Here is a 21,944-nt window from a genome sequence, read left to right as displayed (position 1 = left end):
TGGTAGCTGATGCATTTCTATATATAATTAGCCCTTCGCTATGCCCCTCCTAAACCCGTGCTTGCCCAATGCCACGTTTAGCGACAGGTTACTAAGGCGGGTGCCTTGGCAAGCTGCCATGGCGGCGTGCAGCAATAGCACCCAGCTGCAGACTAAGTAACCTGCCTCAAACGCACGTCTAGGAAGAAAACAATAGCCTATACTAAAGTCAGATTAACATACAGTACACAAGTGTTACCAGTTATATTTTCTCATGAAGTGCTCCTAAATTATTCCAGTGGGTTTGTGTAGGTCAGTGCAATCCGTTCTGTTTTTGTTTCAGTGTTTGTGACACGGAAGCGAGTGGGTGGGACGTTCGCGAACGAATCGAGTCTTTTGAACGGCTCTTTGAAATGAACGATATAATTCGGTTCACAGTAGGGAGCCGTTCCTTTCTAATGAACAGTGTTGGGAAAAGTACTAAATATATTTACTTAGGTAAACATATCAATACTGCAATCAAGTTTGGAATGTTATTAATGTACTTAATATTTTGTGTTTTATTAATGAGTAAAAGTAAAATAGTATTGGTATCAAAATGTACTTAAATTAGCCTACCAATATTAGAACGTAGCCTACTCATTATGCAGAATGTCCTGTTTCACAGGTTTTCCAATGAGTAAAATGTAGAAAAATCATTTGCAAATAGCTGATCTACAAGCTCACAATGCATTGCAATGTGACACATTGTGAGCTTGTAGATCACCTATTTTCAAATGCCAGAAATGTATCCAATGGCAAAAATGTATAGGCCTATTTGGGTGGAAGTGATTTACAATCATAATCAAAATCTACAAAGTAACCAGTAACTAAAATGAGGCAGTCTTTTGAACGGCTCTTTGAAAGGAACGGATCTCAGAGATCCGGTTCACTTCAGAGAACCATAAATCCCATCTCTATCTAGCAGCCAGACTCGCGGTACAGCGATGCGCGCCGCCATGGCAGCTTGCCAAGTCAGCTGCGTTAGTAACCTGTTGCTAACTTGGCATTGGACAAGGACGGCTTTAGGAGGGGCATAGCGAAGGGCTAATTCCCGTAGTCCAGAGCAGAGAGGAACAGAGTCTCTTTCTAGTGTGTGTGTGTGTGTGTGTGTGTGTGTGTGTGTGTGTGTGTGTGTATGTATATGTATATGTTACAGTGTTTTTGAGGTACCAGTAAGATTGGGACAGGAGCGCTTGTTTTAGTTCACCTTATGGGCAGTCCCCGGAAGGAACTTCTCATTGTTCCTCCATTGTTCCCATTAGTCAGACGCTGATGAATGCTAACCTGGTGAATGCTGACCTGCCGTTGCTGGTGAATGTTAACCTGGCGAATGCTACTATGCCTCAAGCTAACACTAGTCCTAACCCTAACCTTGGTAAAACTATGCCTAAACCCAACATGGTGAATGTTAACTTGTGAACGATACTATACCTAATCTTTACCTCAGTATAACTATGCCTAAACCTAACCCTGTAGGACGAATTAACACAATCAATGCCACCTTTAAAAATCGACGTACCCATTTCCCTGCCACCAAATCTTTATTTTTACAAATTTTTTTCCCAATTCTGTGTTGGTATGAGAATGTCAAACCATGCACCATATGAAAGATGAGAGTCTCTAGTTACACACTTTATCGGCCACCAGCAACAAAGAGTTAATGTTTTCCTCAGTGCCAGTGAGATTGCGCAACCACCGCTGCTTTGACTGTGATTGGCTGGGGGAGGTTGGGTCTTTTCCTGCAGCGAGGGGCCTTGTGTAACCGATCTAGTCACACGATTGGTCCAGCGTGGGTCACATGACAGTTCAACATGGCCGCAGCAGACAGAGTGATTTGGATATGTAAACATGCATATTTTGCCATGTTTTGGATTGAAACGTCTGTTTTTGAGAAAATGAAGGATTCTTTTTGGGTATATAATGGATTCTCTATGGCCGGGCTTCACTTCACATGCACGCCCAATCTGCATTGTAATCGAATCGCGGACTTTTACCGATTCACACGGGACCGGAGCGACATACTGTAAGTAATTAATGTAAAATCATTAATTATGATACAATTACAACTCGGGCAACTCGGGCGTGGCATGAATAGACCTCAGATATAGATCGGGCAACTCGGGGGGTGGCATTGACTGTGTTAAGGGCAGTCCCCCGAAGGAGGCACAGTAATTTCAAGACAATTAGTGCTGCGCAGTGCCATTCGCTTTTAAACACATACTTCAGTTGATTAATCTATTACACAGGAAATAAAGAATGGATTGCAATAAAATAAAATTTTCTATCATCAGTAACATGTGGGTGATAGTTATATTATGTATGAAATAGGGATCGTGGATCACCCTTCCACTTAGAGTAGGTGTGCATCACTCTTTTGCTTTGAGTAGGTGTTATAGATGGGCACTCTGATGTCACCCGAATTGGTCTGTCTTTGTACAAATAAATCATCCGCCCGAAATAATTATTTTTCGTGGACATATACTATATCCACCACCTACCCACAGCCAGTTCTAGACAACCGTATCGGTCGGATTAGCTGGTCTGGACAACTGGACAGTCCCACAGAACGTTGGCGATGCACGCAGTAATTTGAACTTGTTTGGTCAGATGGTTGTCATGAATTAGAGGCGCACACAAAACACATAGACGGACTGACAAAGATGTTCATTTGTATGACCCAAATCCGCCAGCCACATGGATATCTGCAGATACAACCACAATCTAAGCCTCTCTAGTAGGCGTGAATGCCCCTTTTGCTTTGAGTAGCTGTGCATCAAGCTTTCGCTTTGAGATTAGAATGGATTACAATGCCTTTATTGTCAGTGCACAATGAACAGTAGGATGGATACTGTCAATGATAACTACACAATGCACAACGAACGTGTCTGTTTGTGTGTGTGTGTGTGTGTGTGTGTGTGTGTGTGTCTGTACCTCCAGACAGGCCAAGTGAACATCTTTGATGATACAATGGCTCCCAGATAGAACCGACTGCTTCAGTAACAAACAGCTTAACTCCAGTGTAGCAAGACGAACCTTACCATCTACACACACACACACACACACACACACACACACACACACACACACACACACACACACACACACACACACACACACACACACACACACACACACACACACACACACACACACACACACACACACACACACACACACACACACACACACACACACACACAGCCTGAGTTTTACGCTGGAAGAACAAGTCGGTACTTTACATGGCAAAATAATTTGGATCTCAAAAATGCATGCGATTAATTGAAAATGTAAATGCCTTCATACAAAATGGAATCATGCTGTTACCACATGGTAACAGCAGTGGTAACAGCATGACTCTCATTTGGTCCACAGCCTGTTAAGTCAGTCATCTATGACAGGGGTCTTCAACGTTTTCAAGCCAAGGACCCCTTGGCTGAGAGAGACACGAAGACATATGTAATTGTATAAATGTGTGATACAGATTTTCATTGATTTCATAGATGGATTCATATTCTTGTTTCACAGCACTGTCGTTACTTACTAAACTTAGCCTTTCACTCTGTACTTGGTCTGCTCTTTTTTTTTTATACCTCTGCACCAAACCTATTTGCCAAAAATAGCAGATCTACAAGCTCTCAATGCCTTGCAACGTTCTCCTCAGAATAGGGATGCGAGGGTTCGAGTTGTTCATTTGAAAATAATTATCATATCACACAAAGATTTGGCGGACCTCCTGTAGTAACTCTGAGGACCCCCTAGCTGTCCCGAACCCCCTGTTGAAGACCCCTGGTCTATGACAAAGCTACAGTATGATGTCTGACTCCACATTTGGGCAAGCTTTCAGACCCCTATACGTCCTCCACTGTGTGTGTGTTTGTTACCTGGTAGTGCAGACTGGCTCATGATTCTGATGAGTCTTTCAACAAGGACCAGACTGTACGATGTTCTCTCCTGCTCAGGAACAGGAAGCTGGAGACGCTCCAGCAGCTCACTGTTTATACCTACAGCACACACACACACACACGCACGCACGCACGCACGGAAACACACGGAAACACACGGAAACAGAGAGACCGATACAGTCAAATATCATGAAGCTAAATATAAATGTTTTTCAACTACCTGTCCACAAGTGTTTTTCTAAATAGAAACACGTATCTAAAACTCTGATCTAATACAAACAAATAAATAAATACATTTTAAATTTTACCTTTGCTGTGGGAGACAGCATAGAGTAAGCAGAGGACAAATAGGGCATGGTAGTCCTCATTGCTGCAGTCCAACGCACTGTATACCATGTCTAAGAAAGGTCTATAGAGAGAGTGAGATGTGGGGGTTGGAGAGAGAGAGAGGGAGACAAGGGGGAGAGAGAGAGAGAGAGAGAGAAAAAAAATAAGGTATTACTTAGTTAATTTACTCTACGATTGTGTGTGGTTATATTTCAGAGTAGGCCTGTGTGTACATACCTGCTCCTCTGTGTGTGCGTGCGTGCAGCTGCGGCAGCGGTCTTCTCCTCATCTGTGATGTTCTGCTCGGTCAGCTCAGATACCTTACATTTCTCCATTACCACCATCTCTATCTCTGTGCGCGCAACCATACATATAAACACAAACACACACACACACGAGTAAAGAACGTCTTCTTTTCTTACAACACATGACACTGTATTTATATTCATATTCCACATGCACTCAAAAGAAATACACATGCACACCAGAAAGATGCACTTTTATCACCAGTGATTATGGGCTGATGAGAAACACGTCCTAGCTGTTGGTTGAAGAACTTCTATGTCCAAAACGTTCCTTTTCAGGACATTTTAAAAATAACCTACGGTAGGTTCCCATGGTCCTCATGTTTAGTCACAGTCACAGACTCTGTAATCCAAATGAAATGACTTGTGTAATTAGCTTCTTAAGCGCTGCAGTAGATTAGAGATTATCATGATTGATTATGTGTGACGTTATAGAGTAGATCATGTTTTCATTGATTATATTAATATCTAGACTTATGATACATCATTGATACTGCATAGCTTGTAATAGTCTAGAATGTCTCACTAGGACTGAGTAACTATTGTTTTGGTAAAGCCTATCTTGTAATGGTATAGCTCATCCCAGAGGCCTTGAAGCCACATGTATAACTTACTTGTCTGACCATTGCTCTTGGCAGAACTACTTTACCACTGCCCAGAGTGTTAAACTGTACTTCTGTCCATGATATCATGTTTACATAAACTTGACCACCTCCACCTAATATAATTGTCTTGTCTCCTCTGTTTCTCATTGATTATTGATTGATCTGAATTCCACCACAGAGCCATATAAGTCATTATCTAAAGGTTGACAGTTGGTGTGAAGGTGCGACTTGTATTCTTTAGATGTTGCTCAGTGGTTGCTGAAGTCCGCTCAGGGGGTTTGAGTGTTTGCTCACACCTAATATTTTTTAGAGGGAACATATTTATAAAATCCACTGACAGACTATTATGGGCACGTCATTGTAGTTCAATGGGAGAGATCAATATCTCCCACAGCAGATCGACAAGCTCACAACGCACACCATGCGAAGTGAGCAGTGCGGAGCAATTTCTCAGAACCAATTCCAATTGGCTATGATAGGGTAGGCAACCCGGCCTGGCGAAGACCTGTGCTCTGTGGGGGAATCTTCTAGTTTGTTTACTCAAATATGGCACTGTCCATCTGTCCATAACAGACATTTCCTAATCACAACTATAATGGACTGTGAACTATTATTCTGATTATAATATGATTATTATTAGTAATAGTAGTAGTATTTTTAAGTCGTTTCTGGTAGTAGTATTTTAAGTAGTTTCTGGTGACCTGCTAAAACATTTAATAATTACCCACTACACTGTATGTAACCACAAACACCATCGTCACTGTCGGGCAGAAACCTTGTATCTTCAAGTTTCACATTGGTACGCTTTTTTCGTAAAGTAAAGCCCAACTTCATCATACAAGACTGTCGCACAAAACTAGTGAAAATAGCAGATCTACAAGCACACATGTGCTTGTAGATGTGTGCTTGTAGATCGGCTATTTTCACTTATTTAAAATCATCTTTAAAATGATAAATACAAATGAACGGTTTTGGACATACATGGTTTCCACCCGAGAACAACGATATACATACTGTGTGCGCGCGCGCGCACACACGCGCACACACACACACACACACGTCACACACACACACACACACACACACACACACACACACACAGGTGAGAGAGACAGGTGGAAAGGTGAGGAGTACAGGATGGAAGGTGTGTGTCCATCACCGTGGAGACTGCGGTGGGCATGGTGATCCGTGGTAGCCATGGTGTGAGGGGGGGGGCCTCGTCTCAAAACTACCCTGAGAGCTTCTCCTGTTAGTTATAGTTACAATCTACAGGTTTTTATTCACCTTAAGATCTTCTCCAGTCAGTTAAGTCTACAGCAGTGGTTCCCAAACTTTTCAGGTCGAGACCCAAACTAGTGAAAATAGCAGATCTACAAGCGCACAATGCGACTTCTTAATTATAATAGATTTTGAGCCGTGCAAACCGCTCCTACATTTCACTTTGTGTGTATTAGTACAGAAGATCTCCATGTATGGATCACAGATATAAAAAACCTCCTCCACTGCTGCAGTTCATTGACGCGACTGGTAAAACAGGACTGGCGGAAGTGCGGAACTGTGGAAGGCACTCTGCCCAGCACTCTGCCCCCGCCAGTCCAGCGCCAGTCCTGCATCTGATTGGCCTACCGAGCGTCCCATTCTGTGACACCCAAGGAAGCGTCCTTCAGAATTCCGGAAGCTTGCTAATCCTCTTTTACCAACGCCCCAGAGCGGAGGAGGTGTCTACCTTTCTATGTCTATGGTATAGACAAAAGGTATTTAATCCAACACTATCTTCATCTGCTCAAAAAGTAGCACACCTTGTTTTGACCCAGAAACAGTTCAAAACGGATATGAAAAAATAAAAAATAAAAAAAAGAAAAACAGATCTGCATTGCCTCCCATGTTACATTTAGCAGGAAAACGCCCACTTCTCTGTTTCCTGGTCGTGCCTAGCGTCCGCAGTATAAACAATACCAACTAGTTATCTACTATCTCTGGAACGGTTTGCGGTTTGATGGATTGACGTGCAGACTTTTGTCATCGCCAGGCCATGGTGTGCGTGTAGATTGTGCACAATCTGCTGGATCTTACGTGAGATGGATATGCTGCGACTATACTTTTAAAAGGTAAGAAAAAAGAAAAAGCGTGGTAGGGAACTCCCAAGTGAAAGTTGAAAAACAATCTTGGTAGTAAATGAGTTAAGGTTGATTTATGCTTCTGTGTCAGTGATTCATAGTTCCATGCAGGTACCTGTTGACTGTTGTACCTGTTGACCGCCAAGCTATGAAGCAATGTTGTGTCATCATTCTTGAGAACCCAGGCGTAATTATGTGGCATAGTGGCGAAGAGATGGTTGGCTTTGCTTGATAAATTTAGTATTATTGACAAGAAGATTAAGATGCAAGAGGTAGAGACTCAGGAGGTGACCTGTGAGACCACTGAACATGGCATGAGACAGAGGAGCAGAAATGTACTGTGCTTGTTCGCCAAACAGGAACAGGAAGAGATTTGACGATTCAATCTATTGGTTGAGCCTGGGGACGTGAAAAAAAAATTGAAAATCGACTCGAAAATCGACTCATGCTCACCGCGACTCAAAAACGTATGAGTCGATTTTTTTTTTTCTTTTTTTTTTTAAAGTTTTTCCCCGAAAAATGTTTTAAACGCTTCAAAAACGTTATAAGCGTTAATGTTTTCCAAATGTGAGCGGACCGGTGTGTGTGTCTCTGTGTCGGGGACGAATGAACGTCTGTGTTGTGCATGCATGCATCGCAGATTCGCATGCATACGGCGCTAGTCAGGTCCGCGGACTACAGGTTGAGAAACACTGCTGGTCTGTTCGTGTGCACGCGTCATAGCAGTGCGCGCTCACCGCGCTGACTGGATGTGTTTTGTTTACGTGCCTGTGTGCATGCATGCTTGACACGAAAGCTCGCTTGTTAATGGCAGCGTCGCCTCGTGTGCAGTGATTTTGTCAAGATTGACAATAAAACAACACAAAATACATCGTCGTTAATGCGACACCCGTGGATGCGGTCGGGGAGGGAGAGATCGAGGCAGACCAAAGCTCCTCCACATTGATACACTTGCCTGGGGTGCCAGTCAGCCAGAGCGCTACCACTCCGTTCCATGGACTTTAAATTGTCACTCCGCTTCTAGTCTCTAGAGAACAGACTCTGTGCTAACGCAAGGAAGAGCAATTATAAGTATTATTAGGGCTTTGATGCCAGTTCTGATGGGTGCAGCTGCATAAGTTGTGTTGCTTAAAGTAATGCCCCGTTGTGTTGTTGTGCTCTCCTGAGTCTCCTCTCAGCTGCTGCTTAGCGAAAACAAAAAAAAAAGTGAAAAAAGTCCATCGACGCGTCGTTTTTCGGCCGCGACGCGTCGATTCGTAAATAATGTGTCGATTAACATCCCTAGTTGAGCCTGTTGTTCATCTCTCACATGTCCAATCACACTGCTCCTATCGATCTCACCCAGGAAGAGAGATTAGCGAAGCAGACAAAGCAGACCAATCAGAGTTCTTTCTGTGTTTGCCTAATCTATGTAAGGGTGTATGGGAAGGTGTTTACCTTCGCATACACCCTGAGGCCAAGGCAATGTCAATGCTATGGAGAATGCACACCATTTATAATGTGTCTGTGCACTCATGAGTTAATGGCCGAATTCCTATAGAAAATGACCACGGCCAGTCATTAACAGTGAAGCTGTTTCTCTTGTCAGTTTGGAGAGGAGGCAGCCTGCCCCCGTGGTGGCTGCTGGGTAGGCAGAGTGAATCATGGGAGACAGGGGAGTCTTTGATCGATGCCGGTGGGCAAACAAAACATTAAACCAAACACACACTCATATATACACACACGCTGTCCTGTACTCCTCACTCACCTTCCGCTGCATCCCCATTCGCTCTGCTCCCCTTAGAACTCACACCACCTCCTCCTCCTCCTCCTGCCTCTGTACCTTTTCCCTTCTCCCTCTCTCCTCCTCCTCCACCTCCTCTGACGTCATCCTCCCATCCCTCTTCTCCTCCTCCTCCTGCTCCTGCTCCCCCGGTCCTCTCCTCTTCCTCATCCTCGCCCAGGTTCTTGTAGTTGGGCCGTTTCTGGGTCCTCTTGCGCCCCCGATGGCTGGACAGCTCCAGGGAGCGTTCCAGGGACTCGGAGGGCTTGGTGAAACGTCGCACGGCTCCCCCACTGGCCTGGAGGAGAGGAGAGAATGGAGGGAGGGAGCGGGAGAGAGAAGGGGGGGTTAATATAAAAACTTTACTGTATGTCTTTTCCATTGAGACTTCTTAACACGTTATTTGCCATTGGCAATTTAGGATATTAGCAGATGCTCTTAATCTAGCGCGACTTACAATAAGCATGGTAATATATTAATACATCAACATCAATAGGTGAATTTATACCGTTTTTTTAAACCGGAAAAAGCTCACAAAACAGTGTCGATGCGATGCACTGCAAGCTTGTAGATCGGCTATTTTTTATGTGCGACCCGTTGTACGCCAAATCAAGGTTTATTTGTTGAAGCATCTGCAACAGAAGGTTTGAGAGGCTTCAATGTGTTTAGTTTTGCTGTTTGGTTGGTTTTTGACACTTCCCGTAAGGATATTTATTGTTCCACTTCCACTATATGGAATATGCAGATAAACTGTGAAGAAAAAAGAAAAAGTAATACAGTAAGTAACATTATGTAATATACAGTATATTGTTGATACCAAGTAATACATAATATATTATTACTTTTTCAAATGTGTAATAAGTAATGCTAACATATTACTCTTCCTGGGTAATATGCCCAACCCTGCTTTCAATATCAATAACAGATAAGTGATGATGGGAATGATAAGAATATAATGAAATGGAACAGAATGGAGAGATTGCAACAGGGTGGGAGCCTGGGAGGAGGAGAAAAGGGGAGATGGAGAGAGAGCCAAGGTGAGTGAGAGAAAGGATGAGTAGAGACACTGGTGTTTGCATAATATCATTTTAAATCTAATACTTTCACAACCCTGTTCTCAAGAAACCATTACTGCACCTTCACTGCGTTTAAGACTGGAAAGCAACGTGTGTGTGTGTGTGTGTGCTTACCTGCACACCTGTTGGGTCCTTACTCTAACACATGCATGTGCATGCTTGTACGCTAAGGCTGGCCTTACATAAGCAGATCATCGGGCGCGATGGAATCGAGTAGCATTAAACACTACAGGACAATCGTTTAAGATTCTCTGACCAGATAATCTAAACACGCTCACACTAGCCGTTTTGAAAAGTCGGGGGCACCGCATACTACAGGATTCTATCCAGATTGAGTCGGGCCTGAAAAAAGCAATAATACATAATATAGACTAACTAGACCTCACCCGTTCGAGGATATGTGCACCAAAATATGTGCAGAGTGTGGGTTAAGGGGAAAGTAACTGTAACTGGTGCGTGCGTGAGAATATGTGGGAGCATCATAATGTAAGGAGCAGCCCAAGGAGGAGTGTATATTTATGATGGATACAAATAATTTAGGAGCAAAATTAGCTGAATAGAAGTATGGGGATGTATGCGCTTGCTCCACATAGTTTTCCATACCCGTTGGAAGATGAGACAGTTGCAACACATCAAAAGCACCCGGTGCATACGTGACCCGCGCATGCATGCAACCCACGTACCCACGTGTGCGACCCACGTAACGGTGGACACAGACAGGTTTACAGAAGAGAGAAATGTGTACACACACACACGGTAACGAACCTGCCATGTAAAGTCACTTCTCCTCCCCATGCACATTCCTGTGTGTGTGTGTGTGTGTGTGTGTGTGTGTGTGTGTGTGTGTGTGTGTGTGTGTGTGTGTGTGTGTGTGTGTGTGTGTGTGTGTGCGCGTGCATGCGTGCGTGCGTGTGTGAGTGTGTGAGAGAGAGAGAGAAAGAAAGAAAGAAAGAAAGAAAGAAAGAAAGAGAGAGAGAGAGAGCTCATGCACATTCCTAAGTTTTGGTGTGTGTGGGGCTACAGATCCCATGGCCTGGAGGAACAGACCGTAACCCTGACAACAGGCTGTAGAGTCCACAGAAGTGGTGAAGAAAACGCTAATAAACAGCTTGAATTTGGGAAAAATGAAAATCGGGCTCCGTCACCATGTGTATAATGCTAATGGTCAATGCCCATGTGAAAGTTTGGATCAGTCGCTGAAGCGAGTGAATAGATAATGCATTGTGTGACCTACTGACTGACCTACTGACTTCTCTAATTATATGATAGATGAATACAAAATGTCACGGGGCTGTTCTGAGAGCTTCGCCTTGCAACACACACACACACACACACACACACACACACACACACACGCGCACGCACACACAAACACATTAATGTTATCCACTCAACATACCATCGCCTCGTGCAATGGAGAAAACAAACGCTTCAATATGGAATTTGTGTCCCATTTTGATGATAATATGAGTTCACTTTGACACGTTTCATGTCCATCCATGGATCTGTTCAACTCTCTGACTTTTACCCTCTCTACACTGCTAAACTAGTAGTAGTCAATGCGCTGCGGCTGCTCTGCTGCTGCTGTGTCTTGCTTTTGGTAGCGTTTCTGCTGTTTCTGGTTGATATAAAACAAACCCGCTCCCGTCCACACCCGTTGACTTTATACAACCTGAAAGGGGGGAGGGGGAGGGATCAGATTGGATCGGAAATGTATGCCAGATAATCAGGCCCGTTTCAGACACAGGCAGCCCGATTGTCGGGAGGGTAATTGAATGCCCCGATTGTCGGGTAACGTGCGGTCAGCTTAAGTGACACACACGCGCACACGCACACACACACACACACACACACACACACACACACACACACACACACACACACACACACACACACACACACATACTGTAAATAAAGGCTCTACCACATTGGTCAAAGCCCATTATCACAAAGCCACTTCCTTTTTATACGTTTTCAGAATATGACAGTGACCACAGTGCTGTGGGACACACACACACACACACACACACACACACACACACACACCAACAACAGGAACCAGCTGGTACAAGATAAGACATTCTGAGAATCTAAACGTTTATAGACTTACGGTAAAAAGTAAGCTCTGGTGCCTAGATATCAATTGTGGCTCATATCATATATGGGAAATGTCTACTTAATCAGACATGTCATGTACACATAATGGGGTTGCTAGCTGAAGCTGTATGATGTCCCTCCACATTGTGGTTTAAATAATCGATTCAGCCTATTGTCTAACAGTAAAATTGCTAAAGCTCAACCCCTGACATTATTTATAGACGGTAGTACAAAGATAAAACTTTCATCCATTATTAGCCAGTTTAAGCAACGCAACGTCAACGGCAGATGACAACGGCAACCGGAAATGATCCGCGCTCGATAAATAAACCTGCCGTCGCCCCAGCCGTCTCTACTACGGCAGAAGGTCCCTTCCCACGTAGCGCCTACTCCGTCTGCTGCGTGTACGCGTCGCCATGGGAACCAAAGCGTTCAGTGAAAGGGGTGGGAACCCGTTGCCGCCGAGGCTTTGCTTAACCATTTTGATCGCTACAGCGATTACGTCATAGCAGCCGTAGTCCGCCTGGCGTTGCCGTCCTGAAAATCATCGAGCTTAAACTCGCTATTGTTTCACGAGAGAACCTCTCACCTGTTATTTGTTCAAGGGTTTTCTGTAGAAGCCAGTCTGTGTAGAAAGAATGAGTGAATCACATAATGTGTAGCTCTACCCTAAGAGCAGTGACTGGCATGCAGGATTCAATGCCAAACCACCAGGCACTCTGACAGGAACTACGCTATGTAATAAGGTACGGTAGTTGAGGTTCATATACTTTGTAGTGGGTAAAGATGGCCATACCAAAATATCAGGTTCAACTTCTGGAAGGGCCAGTGTGTCTATTGACAGCCCAAGTGCCTGTATGGGTACTACCCAAGACCAACACATGTGTGTGTTGATGTTTAGTCACTCGAGTGAGAAAACACCATCTGGATTATCTGGATAACCCTGTCATTTAAATGTCAGATACAGTGCGTTAGGTTGGAGTGGGAGGTTTGAGTAGCAGGTAGAGAGAGTGAGATGCTGTATTAGTATACAAGTTCCAACAAATTGCAAGTCAGAAGTGTTTGAGATACTGGATTAAAACTATGGTGTTTTTCACATTTGTATCTCTTGATGGTGGTTCCAAGTACATCAAGAACAAGTTCTGTACAACTCCTCCCCCTGCAAACAGAAGAGAATTTTCCCCAAATACAGTGATGTACTAGTTGATAGAAGGAATGGTGGGATAGGGGGCCGCAGAAGAAAGAGTGGGGGAAGTATACGTATCACATTGAGTATAAATTAGGCTTTGATCTGCATGGAAATTACACACACACACACACACACACACACACACACTCACTCACTCACACTCACACTCACACTCACACTCACACACACACACACACACACACACACACACACACACACACACACATTACATAATAATTTGTCACATATCACAAGAAGGGGAAGAGGATAGGATGTCATCAAATGAAACTGCCCTATTTCATTGTATGTCTTACCCTAAGACAAACCACACACACACACACACACACACACACCTGGTGTACAGTGTCAGAAGCCGTAGGCCTGACCTCCTTATTCTAAGTGTTGTCAAGAAAAGCCTCTGCAATTCGTCAGCACCACCTCCTTCTGTAAGGAGCAGTGAATTATGGGAAGAAGCATGTCAAATGAAAAAAACTACTTCCTTGTTTGTGGTGTGAATGTTGGATTCATACTGAATCCTTACTGGGCGTTGCCAGAACTTGCCACATACTGTACACTTTGTAAAAACACTTAATGTAAGCATTTTATACTTCGTTGTACGATGGTGTCACATGAAAAACATAGACAATCTACAAGCTCACAATCCCTTGTGATGCCAACATGCTCACTTTAGGGATGCCAGGTTGAATAAAATAAAATGATCCACACACTGTCTTCACTTGCACAATAAGGACAACTTTTATTGAGGCAGGCAACGTTTCGGATGCCTGAGGAGGGTCCATGACCGAAACGCTGGCTTAATAAAAGAGTGAAGACGGCGTGCAGGTAATTTCATTTTATTCTATTAGTCTGATCCCTACCTACGCACCCTGAAGATCAGGGTTTTTAGGGTTAAAATCTCGTTGTGGCGCCCTCCTTTTCACATCCATCCCTCCCTCACTCTCTTCTCCTCTGTCTCACTGCCCCCCCCCCTCTCTCTCTCCCTCTACATGTCTTTTACGAGAAATGAGTGGTAAAGCCAAAACCGCAACTGAAAAGTCACATGTTTGACTTTGGGTGCCGTTGAAATGGTCCCTGCCTGTGCTAATGCCATAACATTAGCTAAATACATAAAATGTGAGTGTAAATAACAGCAAAAGAAAAGGTGAATATGTCAACATATTAAAGGGCAGCCCCACTGCCCTTTAATAAGTAGTTTTGCTTTTTTTTTTTAAATATATATTATTTTGTGGATTCAGAGAAAATGTTGATAATGTGATGCTTTCAGAATACCAGAACATAATAACAGACCATACATTTTCTCTTATTAAATCAGAAAATGTTATCATGATTAGGCTACTAGATTAGAACATTTCCCCAAATCAAACATTTATAGAGATACATTCAAGATTTTTGACATCGAGTCTCACCCTACTTGAAAAGTCCTGATATACAGACACAGTATGAAACCTCGGGTACATGTTTGCCACACACCGCTGCTGGGTATCAACCTTGTTTACCCTATGGAATGAACCACAAACTAGTTTCTCTGTGTGTGTGTGTGTGTGTGTGTGTGTGTGTGTGTGTGTGTGTGTGTGTGTGTGTGTGTGTGTGTGTGTGTGTGTGTGTGTGTGTGTGTGTGTGTGTTGCACCTGTTCGCAGACTGTTCTGGTAAACCACTCATGCTCAGCCAGTGCTGAGAAATAAATGGAGGTCAGAGTGGAAGACACTAAATCAAATATAGATACTGTATTTGCGGCGTCAAAACGGTGCATTTGCAAGCAAAATGATCGACTGAGGTAAGCAGTACAGGAACCCGGCACAGCTGCATGTCAGACAAAATACCAACACATACAATCTAGTGCATGCATGTGTATGTAGAAAGTGGCAAAAACTCTGCAAAGCAGCACCACACACACACACACACACACACACACACACACACACACACACACACACACACACACACACACACACACACACACACACACACACACACACACACACACACACACACACACACACACATTACAGGAAAGGGATCTGGGTTAGAGCCACCTCTGACAGTGTTCCACCATGTGACCTCAACTTCCTGCCACATCACAGATTAACAGGAAAAGCCTTCGGACGGCTACGGAGCCAACATCATATTTGTTTCTACAGACAAAATCAGAAAACACTGCACATAGTCAAATAATAAATAAAACAATATGTATAAACTGAATTATTTCAATTTGCAGGGAGATGCCGGGACACTTCCTCAACTTCCTTAATTGAACAATAACTAGTCTTACGTTACCAGACGACTATTCCACAATCTCCTAAAGCTATGACTGGAAGCATTTGAAAACTGTGGGAGGCAACAGTGTGGCCACGCAAGACTAAATAATAATAAGTGCTAAAGTAGTTGCTACGGTGTGCCTTTGAGCGAGACACTTCACCGTAATCACTCTGGTGCTCACTATGGCTGAGTAGGGATGGGACGATATGAAAATGTCATACCACGATTATTGTGACGCAATTTACGATATTATCACGATAATCAAAATCCATTATCCTTGCAAAAAAATTGCAGATCTACAAGCTCACATTGAGCTTGTACATCACGATAAATTAAATCTCCACGATTATCGTGAGTGTTTTTTATCACAATATACCATAATATCGCTTATCGTCCCATCCCTGTGGCTGACAGCAGAAAATTATGTTTGTGTTTAACTTATGAGGGTGAAGGGTGCTGCTGCAAAAGGCATGCAATGCCCCCACAGCTCCAGGCAAAAATATAATAATAATAAAATAAAATGTAAAAGAGAGCACATTTTTCAGCACGTTTATGGCACTTTAGATTGCATTTAAAAAGAAAACAAAAAAAGGTCCTGTGTGTGCATGTGTACATGCGTGTCTAATTTGCGTGTTTTAAGCGTGTGAGCCTGTCTGCCAGTTGGCATGATCAGCGTACAGGAGGACTGCAGCGATAATGGCAGCGGTACAAACAGACCGCTGCTCTACGCACGCAGAGAGAGAAAATAAATACATATATATCACACTACAAACCACATTCACTGAAGAGCCAGGCCGATTCTGTCACAACAGTCACATGTCAGCCACAAACACACGCACAGAATGGAGAAAAACCACAAGGGTTCTCAGAAACGATTAACTATTTCAGTACGTTACACCCACCTGGGTAGAAAAAAAAGAAGAAAAAAAAAAAAACAGATGATCAGAGGGGGAGAGAGCGAGACAGAGAGAGAGATGGGTGTGGGGGGGGGGGGGGGGGGGGGGGGGAGTCAGGGGGGTAGAACCATGGGTAATACAGACCACAGAAGTCAATGAAGAGAAACAGAAGAACAACACCGCAGATCAAAGAGCAGACAGCAGACTGACAGAATGGAGGGAGGGAGAGTGATGAATATAAAGTAGAGAGAAGAGCACGTGTCATTTACATATTGCTACACTGATGTGGTCTGGTCGCACAAGAAGAAAAACACTCAAAGACACTTCGCCACAAAGCAGGAGGAGCCGGGGATCGAACCTAGGGGCGGGCGATATGGTGATAATTATCGCTGAGACGATACAATGTCTCCACGATATGCCTTTTCAGAGGTATCGTTTGAGGGAGCCTTGTAAACAATCCTGTTTAATCGTTAATACAGAGATTCATTGCAGAATTCAATTTAAACCTGCATTTTGGTCTAAATCAGTAGTTCTCAAACTTAAAAATGTCAAGGTCTCCACTTAACTCTGACAGTATACAAATGAAACCAAATGGAGCCGTAACGGCCTAACGGGTCCATTTGGTTTCATGTGTATACTGTCAGAGTTACATACTTGTAAAGTTCAATTTAGACCTCCCAAAAGGAACCCAGAGAGTCTAGTTTTTGTCAAGTAACTTGAAAAATAACCATAAAAACCAACGTGAAAAAGAATCGTGATGGGGGCCCACTGGCCTACTGGTCCAGGCGCATACCACTGGATGCCTGGTGGCGTCGCTGGTTCGATTCCCGATCCAGACGACCTTTGCCGCGTGTCGCTCCCCATCTCTCCCCCCATTTCCTGTCAGTCTACTGTCCTATCAATAAAGGCATAAAAGTCGAAAAACAAATCTTAAAAAAAGAAAAAAAAAGAAAAAAGAAAAAAAGAATCGTGATAAAATTATGTATCGTGATACAGCTTGGGAAAATATTGTGAAATTGTATTTTTCCATATCGCCCACCGAACCGCGACCCTTTGGATTCCTAGACAGCCACACTACAGTACCCCCCGAGCCCCAGCTCTTGTGTGTCTCACCATGTTCTTGAACCCTGTGTGTGTGAGTGTGTTTGTGTGTATCTCACCGTGTTCTTGTGTGTCTGTGAGTCCGTCGGTGGTGTGAAGACAGACAGGTCTCCATTGAGGATGACATCAGCTAAAGAGTTGACCAGCGGGTGGTGGTGAAGGATCAGAAAGACCTGAAAACACACAAACAATATAATACAGAAAGATATATATTTCAGTTAATTGTGTCTTTCTGTGTGTGTGTGTGTGCGTGCGTGCGTGCGTGCGTGCGTGCGTGCGTGCGTGCAAAGTGCTGCAGGTAGGTTGCAGGTCCATTTCCTTTCACTGGTAAAATCTGGTACTATGGATATGAAGGGTTAGCCACATAACCAAAGTGACTCAATATCTGCCTTGCAATGGAGGCCAATTATTTACCAGAAGGAGATATTTGGTGAGGTTAGTGCAGGTGCTTTAAGAGAGCACTGGGCGAAAAGAGCAAGAATCCCAAAATATCGAATTTTGATTCTTTCTGGAATACGGACATTTCCGTCACATATCCTGACTTTTTTTGATATGCACCATATCTGGTCAAATATGAACCAAATATACATCATGAAGACAATATGGTGTACTAGGATACAAGCAAATATTTTATTTTTGTCATATATATGTTCCGTAAATGACCTTAGGTCATATCTGTAAATATCTGATCACAATATTCTTTCTAGAATACTTGATGTGTCAAATATTGATTCATATATGACCTAAAGGCATATCTTTACAGTGGATCTGCTAGAGAATACTGACCATTTATGAGGCATATTTAAGGTTTTGTTGACATCAACCATATCTTATCAAATATGGACAAAGTATACATCTCCTTGTCATATTTTGACAAGAATAATGACAATATCTGTAGCACATATATCATCAACGATTTTCATATCAAATATGCTTACCACAGATTTTGCCATTTGGCATGTTTTGGGTGAGATATTTAACTGATATTGATTGGTCATGAAGAACGTTTCTGATGCATATATGAGTTCCATAAAAATGCCATATCTGGTCAAATATGAACCAAATATATATCATGGAGACAAATGTTGTACTAAGATACAGGCGTAATTTTAATTTTGTCAAGTATATGTCCTGTAAATTACCTCAGGTCATATCTAGAAATATCTGATCATAATATTTTTTCTAGAATACTTGATGTGTCAAATAGTGAGTTCATATATGACCTAAAGTCATATCTTTACAGTGGATCTGCTAGAGAATACTGACCATTTCTGAGGCATATTTAAGTATTTGTTGACATCAACCATATCTCATCAAATATGGATGAAGTATACATCTCCTTGCCATATACAAAGTATGAATATACGCAATGCAGTGTATATGAATATACTGACAGCATATTTTGATAAGAATAATGGCAATATATCATCAACGATTTTCATATCAAATATACTTACTACAGATTTAGCCATTTGGCATGTTTTGGGTGAGATATTTAACTGATATTGATAGGTCATGAAACAGAACATTTCTAATGCATATCCTGACTTTCATGGAAATGCTAGATCTGGTCAAATATGAACCCAATATATATCATGGAGACAAATGTTGTACTAGGATACAGGCGTAATTTTAATTTTGTCAAGTATATGTTCCATAAATTACCTCAGGTCATATCTGGAAATATCTGATCATAATATTTTTTCTAGAATACTTGATGTATCAAATACTGAGTTCATATATGACCTAAAGTCATATCTTTACAGTGGATCTGCTAGAGAATAATGACCATTTCTGGGGCATGTTTAAGGTTTTGTTGACATCAACCATATCTTATCAAATATGGACAGAGTATACATTTCCTTGCCATATACAAAGTATGAATATACGTAATGCAGTATATATGAATATACTGACACCCTATTTTGATTAAAATAATGAGAATATCTGTAGCATATATCATCAACGATTTACACATCAAATATACGTACTACAGATTTTACCATTATGCCTGTTTTGGACAAGATATTTAACTGATATTGATAGGTCATGAAACAGTACATTTTTATGCATATTCTGAGTTCCATGGAAATGCTAGATCTGGTCAAATATGAACCCAATATACATCATAAAGACGATATGTTGTACTAGGATACAAGCAACATTTTATTTTTGTCATGTATATGTTCTGTAAATGGCTTTAGGTCATATCTGGAAATATCTGATCACAATATTTTGTTAGAATACTTCATATGTCAGATAGTGAGTTTATATATGACCTCAAGTCATATCTTTGCAGTGGATCTGCTAGAGAATATTGACCATTTCTGAGGCATATTCAATGGACGAAAAGATCTAGAATCCCCAAATATCAGATTTTGGATTCCCTATAGATACGGACATTTCTGATGCATATCCTGAGTTGTGTTGATATGCAACATATCTGGTCAAACATGAACCCAATATACATCATGAAAACAATATATCATACTAGGATACAAGCAAAATTTAAAATGTGTCATGTACGTGGTCCGTAAATTACCTTTGGGCTAAAATATCCAGAATCCCCAAATATCTGATTTTGGATTCTCTCTGGAATACCAACATTTCTGATAAATATCCTGAGTTTTGTTGATATGCACCATATATTGCCAAATGTGAACCCAATATACATCATGAATGTTCATGAATACAAGCAGCTGTTTAATTTTTTCATGTATGTGTTCCGTAAATGACCTTTGGTCATATCTGAAAATATCTGATCACATTATTTTGTCTAGAATACCTTTAAGTCTCTGGTAAATCTTGATGTATCAGACTGACTTCATATATCACTTAAAGTCATATATTTACAGCATAACCACTTCCGAATACAGACCATTTCTAATGCATATTTAAGGTTTTGTTGACATCAACCATATCTTATCAAATATGGATGAAGTATTCATCTCCTTGTCATTTACAACATATAAATATGACCTATTGCAGTATATAGGAATATACTGACACCTATTTTGGGTAGAATAATGATAATATCTGTAGCATATATCATCAAATATTCTCATATGAAATATACTAACTACATATTTTGCCATTGGGCCTGTTTTGGGTGAGATTTTTAACTGATATTGATAGGTCACGAAACAGAACATTTCTGATATATATCCTACATTTCATTGATATGTCATATCTGGTCAAATATGAACCTAATATACATCATGAGGACATATTTTATAGAAGGATACAGTTACATCTTTCTTCTGTCATGTGTATGTTCCAAATATCACCTTATGTCCTATCTGGACATATCTGAGCTCAACAACTTTTCTAGAATACGCATCAAATCTATGGTATGTATATGAATGTGTCACAAATACAGCCTATATTACATTCATATATCACTTAAAGTCATATATTTACTCTGGAATTGACACTAGAATTACTACCAATTCCGATATTCAATATTCACTTGGCCCATCCCATATCTAATCAAATATGGAATATGGAAGTATTCATCTCCTTCTCATATAAGAAGTATGAATATGAGGTATTGGAGTATTGCTACTACAGATTTTGCCATTGGGCCTGTTTTGGGTGAGGCATTTAAATGATATTAATAGGTCATGGAAATTCACAGAATTGGGTGATTTATACTGGGCAAAACAGACCAGTGTCATTGGTGTTTCATATTTGGTCAAATATGAACCCAATATACATCATGAGGATATTATATACGGAAACCAGTTACATCTTATCTTTGTTGTGTGTGTTCTAAATATCACTTTATATCTTATTTTTGTCATGTGTATTTCAAATATGACCGTATGTCCTATCTGGACATTCTGACGAGCACTATCCTTTTCTAGAATACAGATCAAATCTATGGCATATCTGAAGGTGTCCCATTTTCGATGGTTCGATTTTCTTGGCATAACCCATATCTAATCAAATATGGATGAAGTATGAATATGGCTTAATGCAGTATACTGTCTGGAATGTTGATAACCTATTTTGAGAAGATGACAATAGGGCCTATACTGTATGTAGCATATGATCACCTTTTGCCATATATTGGGCCTGTTTAGGGTGAGAGTTTTGGGTGACAGTCCAAACTGATATTTCATGAAAAGTGACTGAATCTGGTCATTTTTACTGGGTGAATTCCTCAACGTTTCTATGGAATACGGACCATTTCTTATTCTTAGTTTTCTATTACCTTGGAACCTTGGAAGACAGTGACATATGTCATTTTTCACTGTATTAGCGTT

General features: G+C 41.7%; 1 protein-coding gene across 1 annotated transcript in view; it reads right to left on the bottom strand.

Moving 5' to 3' along the window:
• Positions 1-21,944, bottom strand: part of clec16a (C-type lectin domain containing 16A) — a 71,564-nt gene that overhangs the window by 24,854 nt on the left and 24,766 nt on the right. The window contains exons 8-13 of the mRNA XM_080724689.1: positions 17,736-17,849; positions 9,025-9,337; positions 4,488-4,602; positions 4,232-4,332; positions 3,903-4,022; positions 2,953-3,062 (exon numbers count right to left, since the gene is read on the bottom strand). Coding sequence (XP_080580815.1) covers positions 2,953-3,062; positions 3,903-4,022; positions 4,232-4,332; positions 4,488-4,602; positions 9,025-9,337; positions 17,736-17,849 — 873 coding nt within the window. The remainder of the gene's footprint in view (positions 1-2,952; positions 3,063-3,902; positions 4,023-4,231; positions 4,333-4,487; positions 4,603-9,024; positions 9,338-17,735; positions 17,850-21,944) is intronic.

Source organism: Nannobrachium achirus (assembly GCF_963921795.1).
Source record: "Nannobrachium achirus genome assembly, chromosome: 4".
Taxonomy (NCBI): domain Eukaryota; kingdom Metazoa; phylum Chordata; class Actinopteri; order Myctophiformes; family Myctophidae; genus Nannobrachium; species Nannobrachium achirus.
Note: the sequence above shows the minus strand (reverse complement) of the source record. Positions and strands in the feature narration are given on the sequence as shown.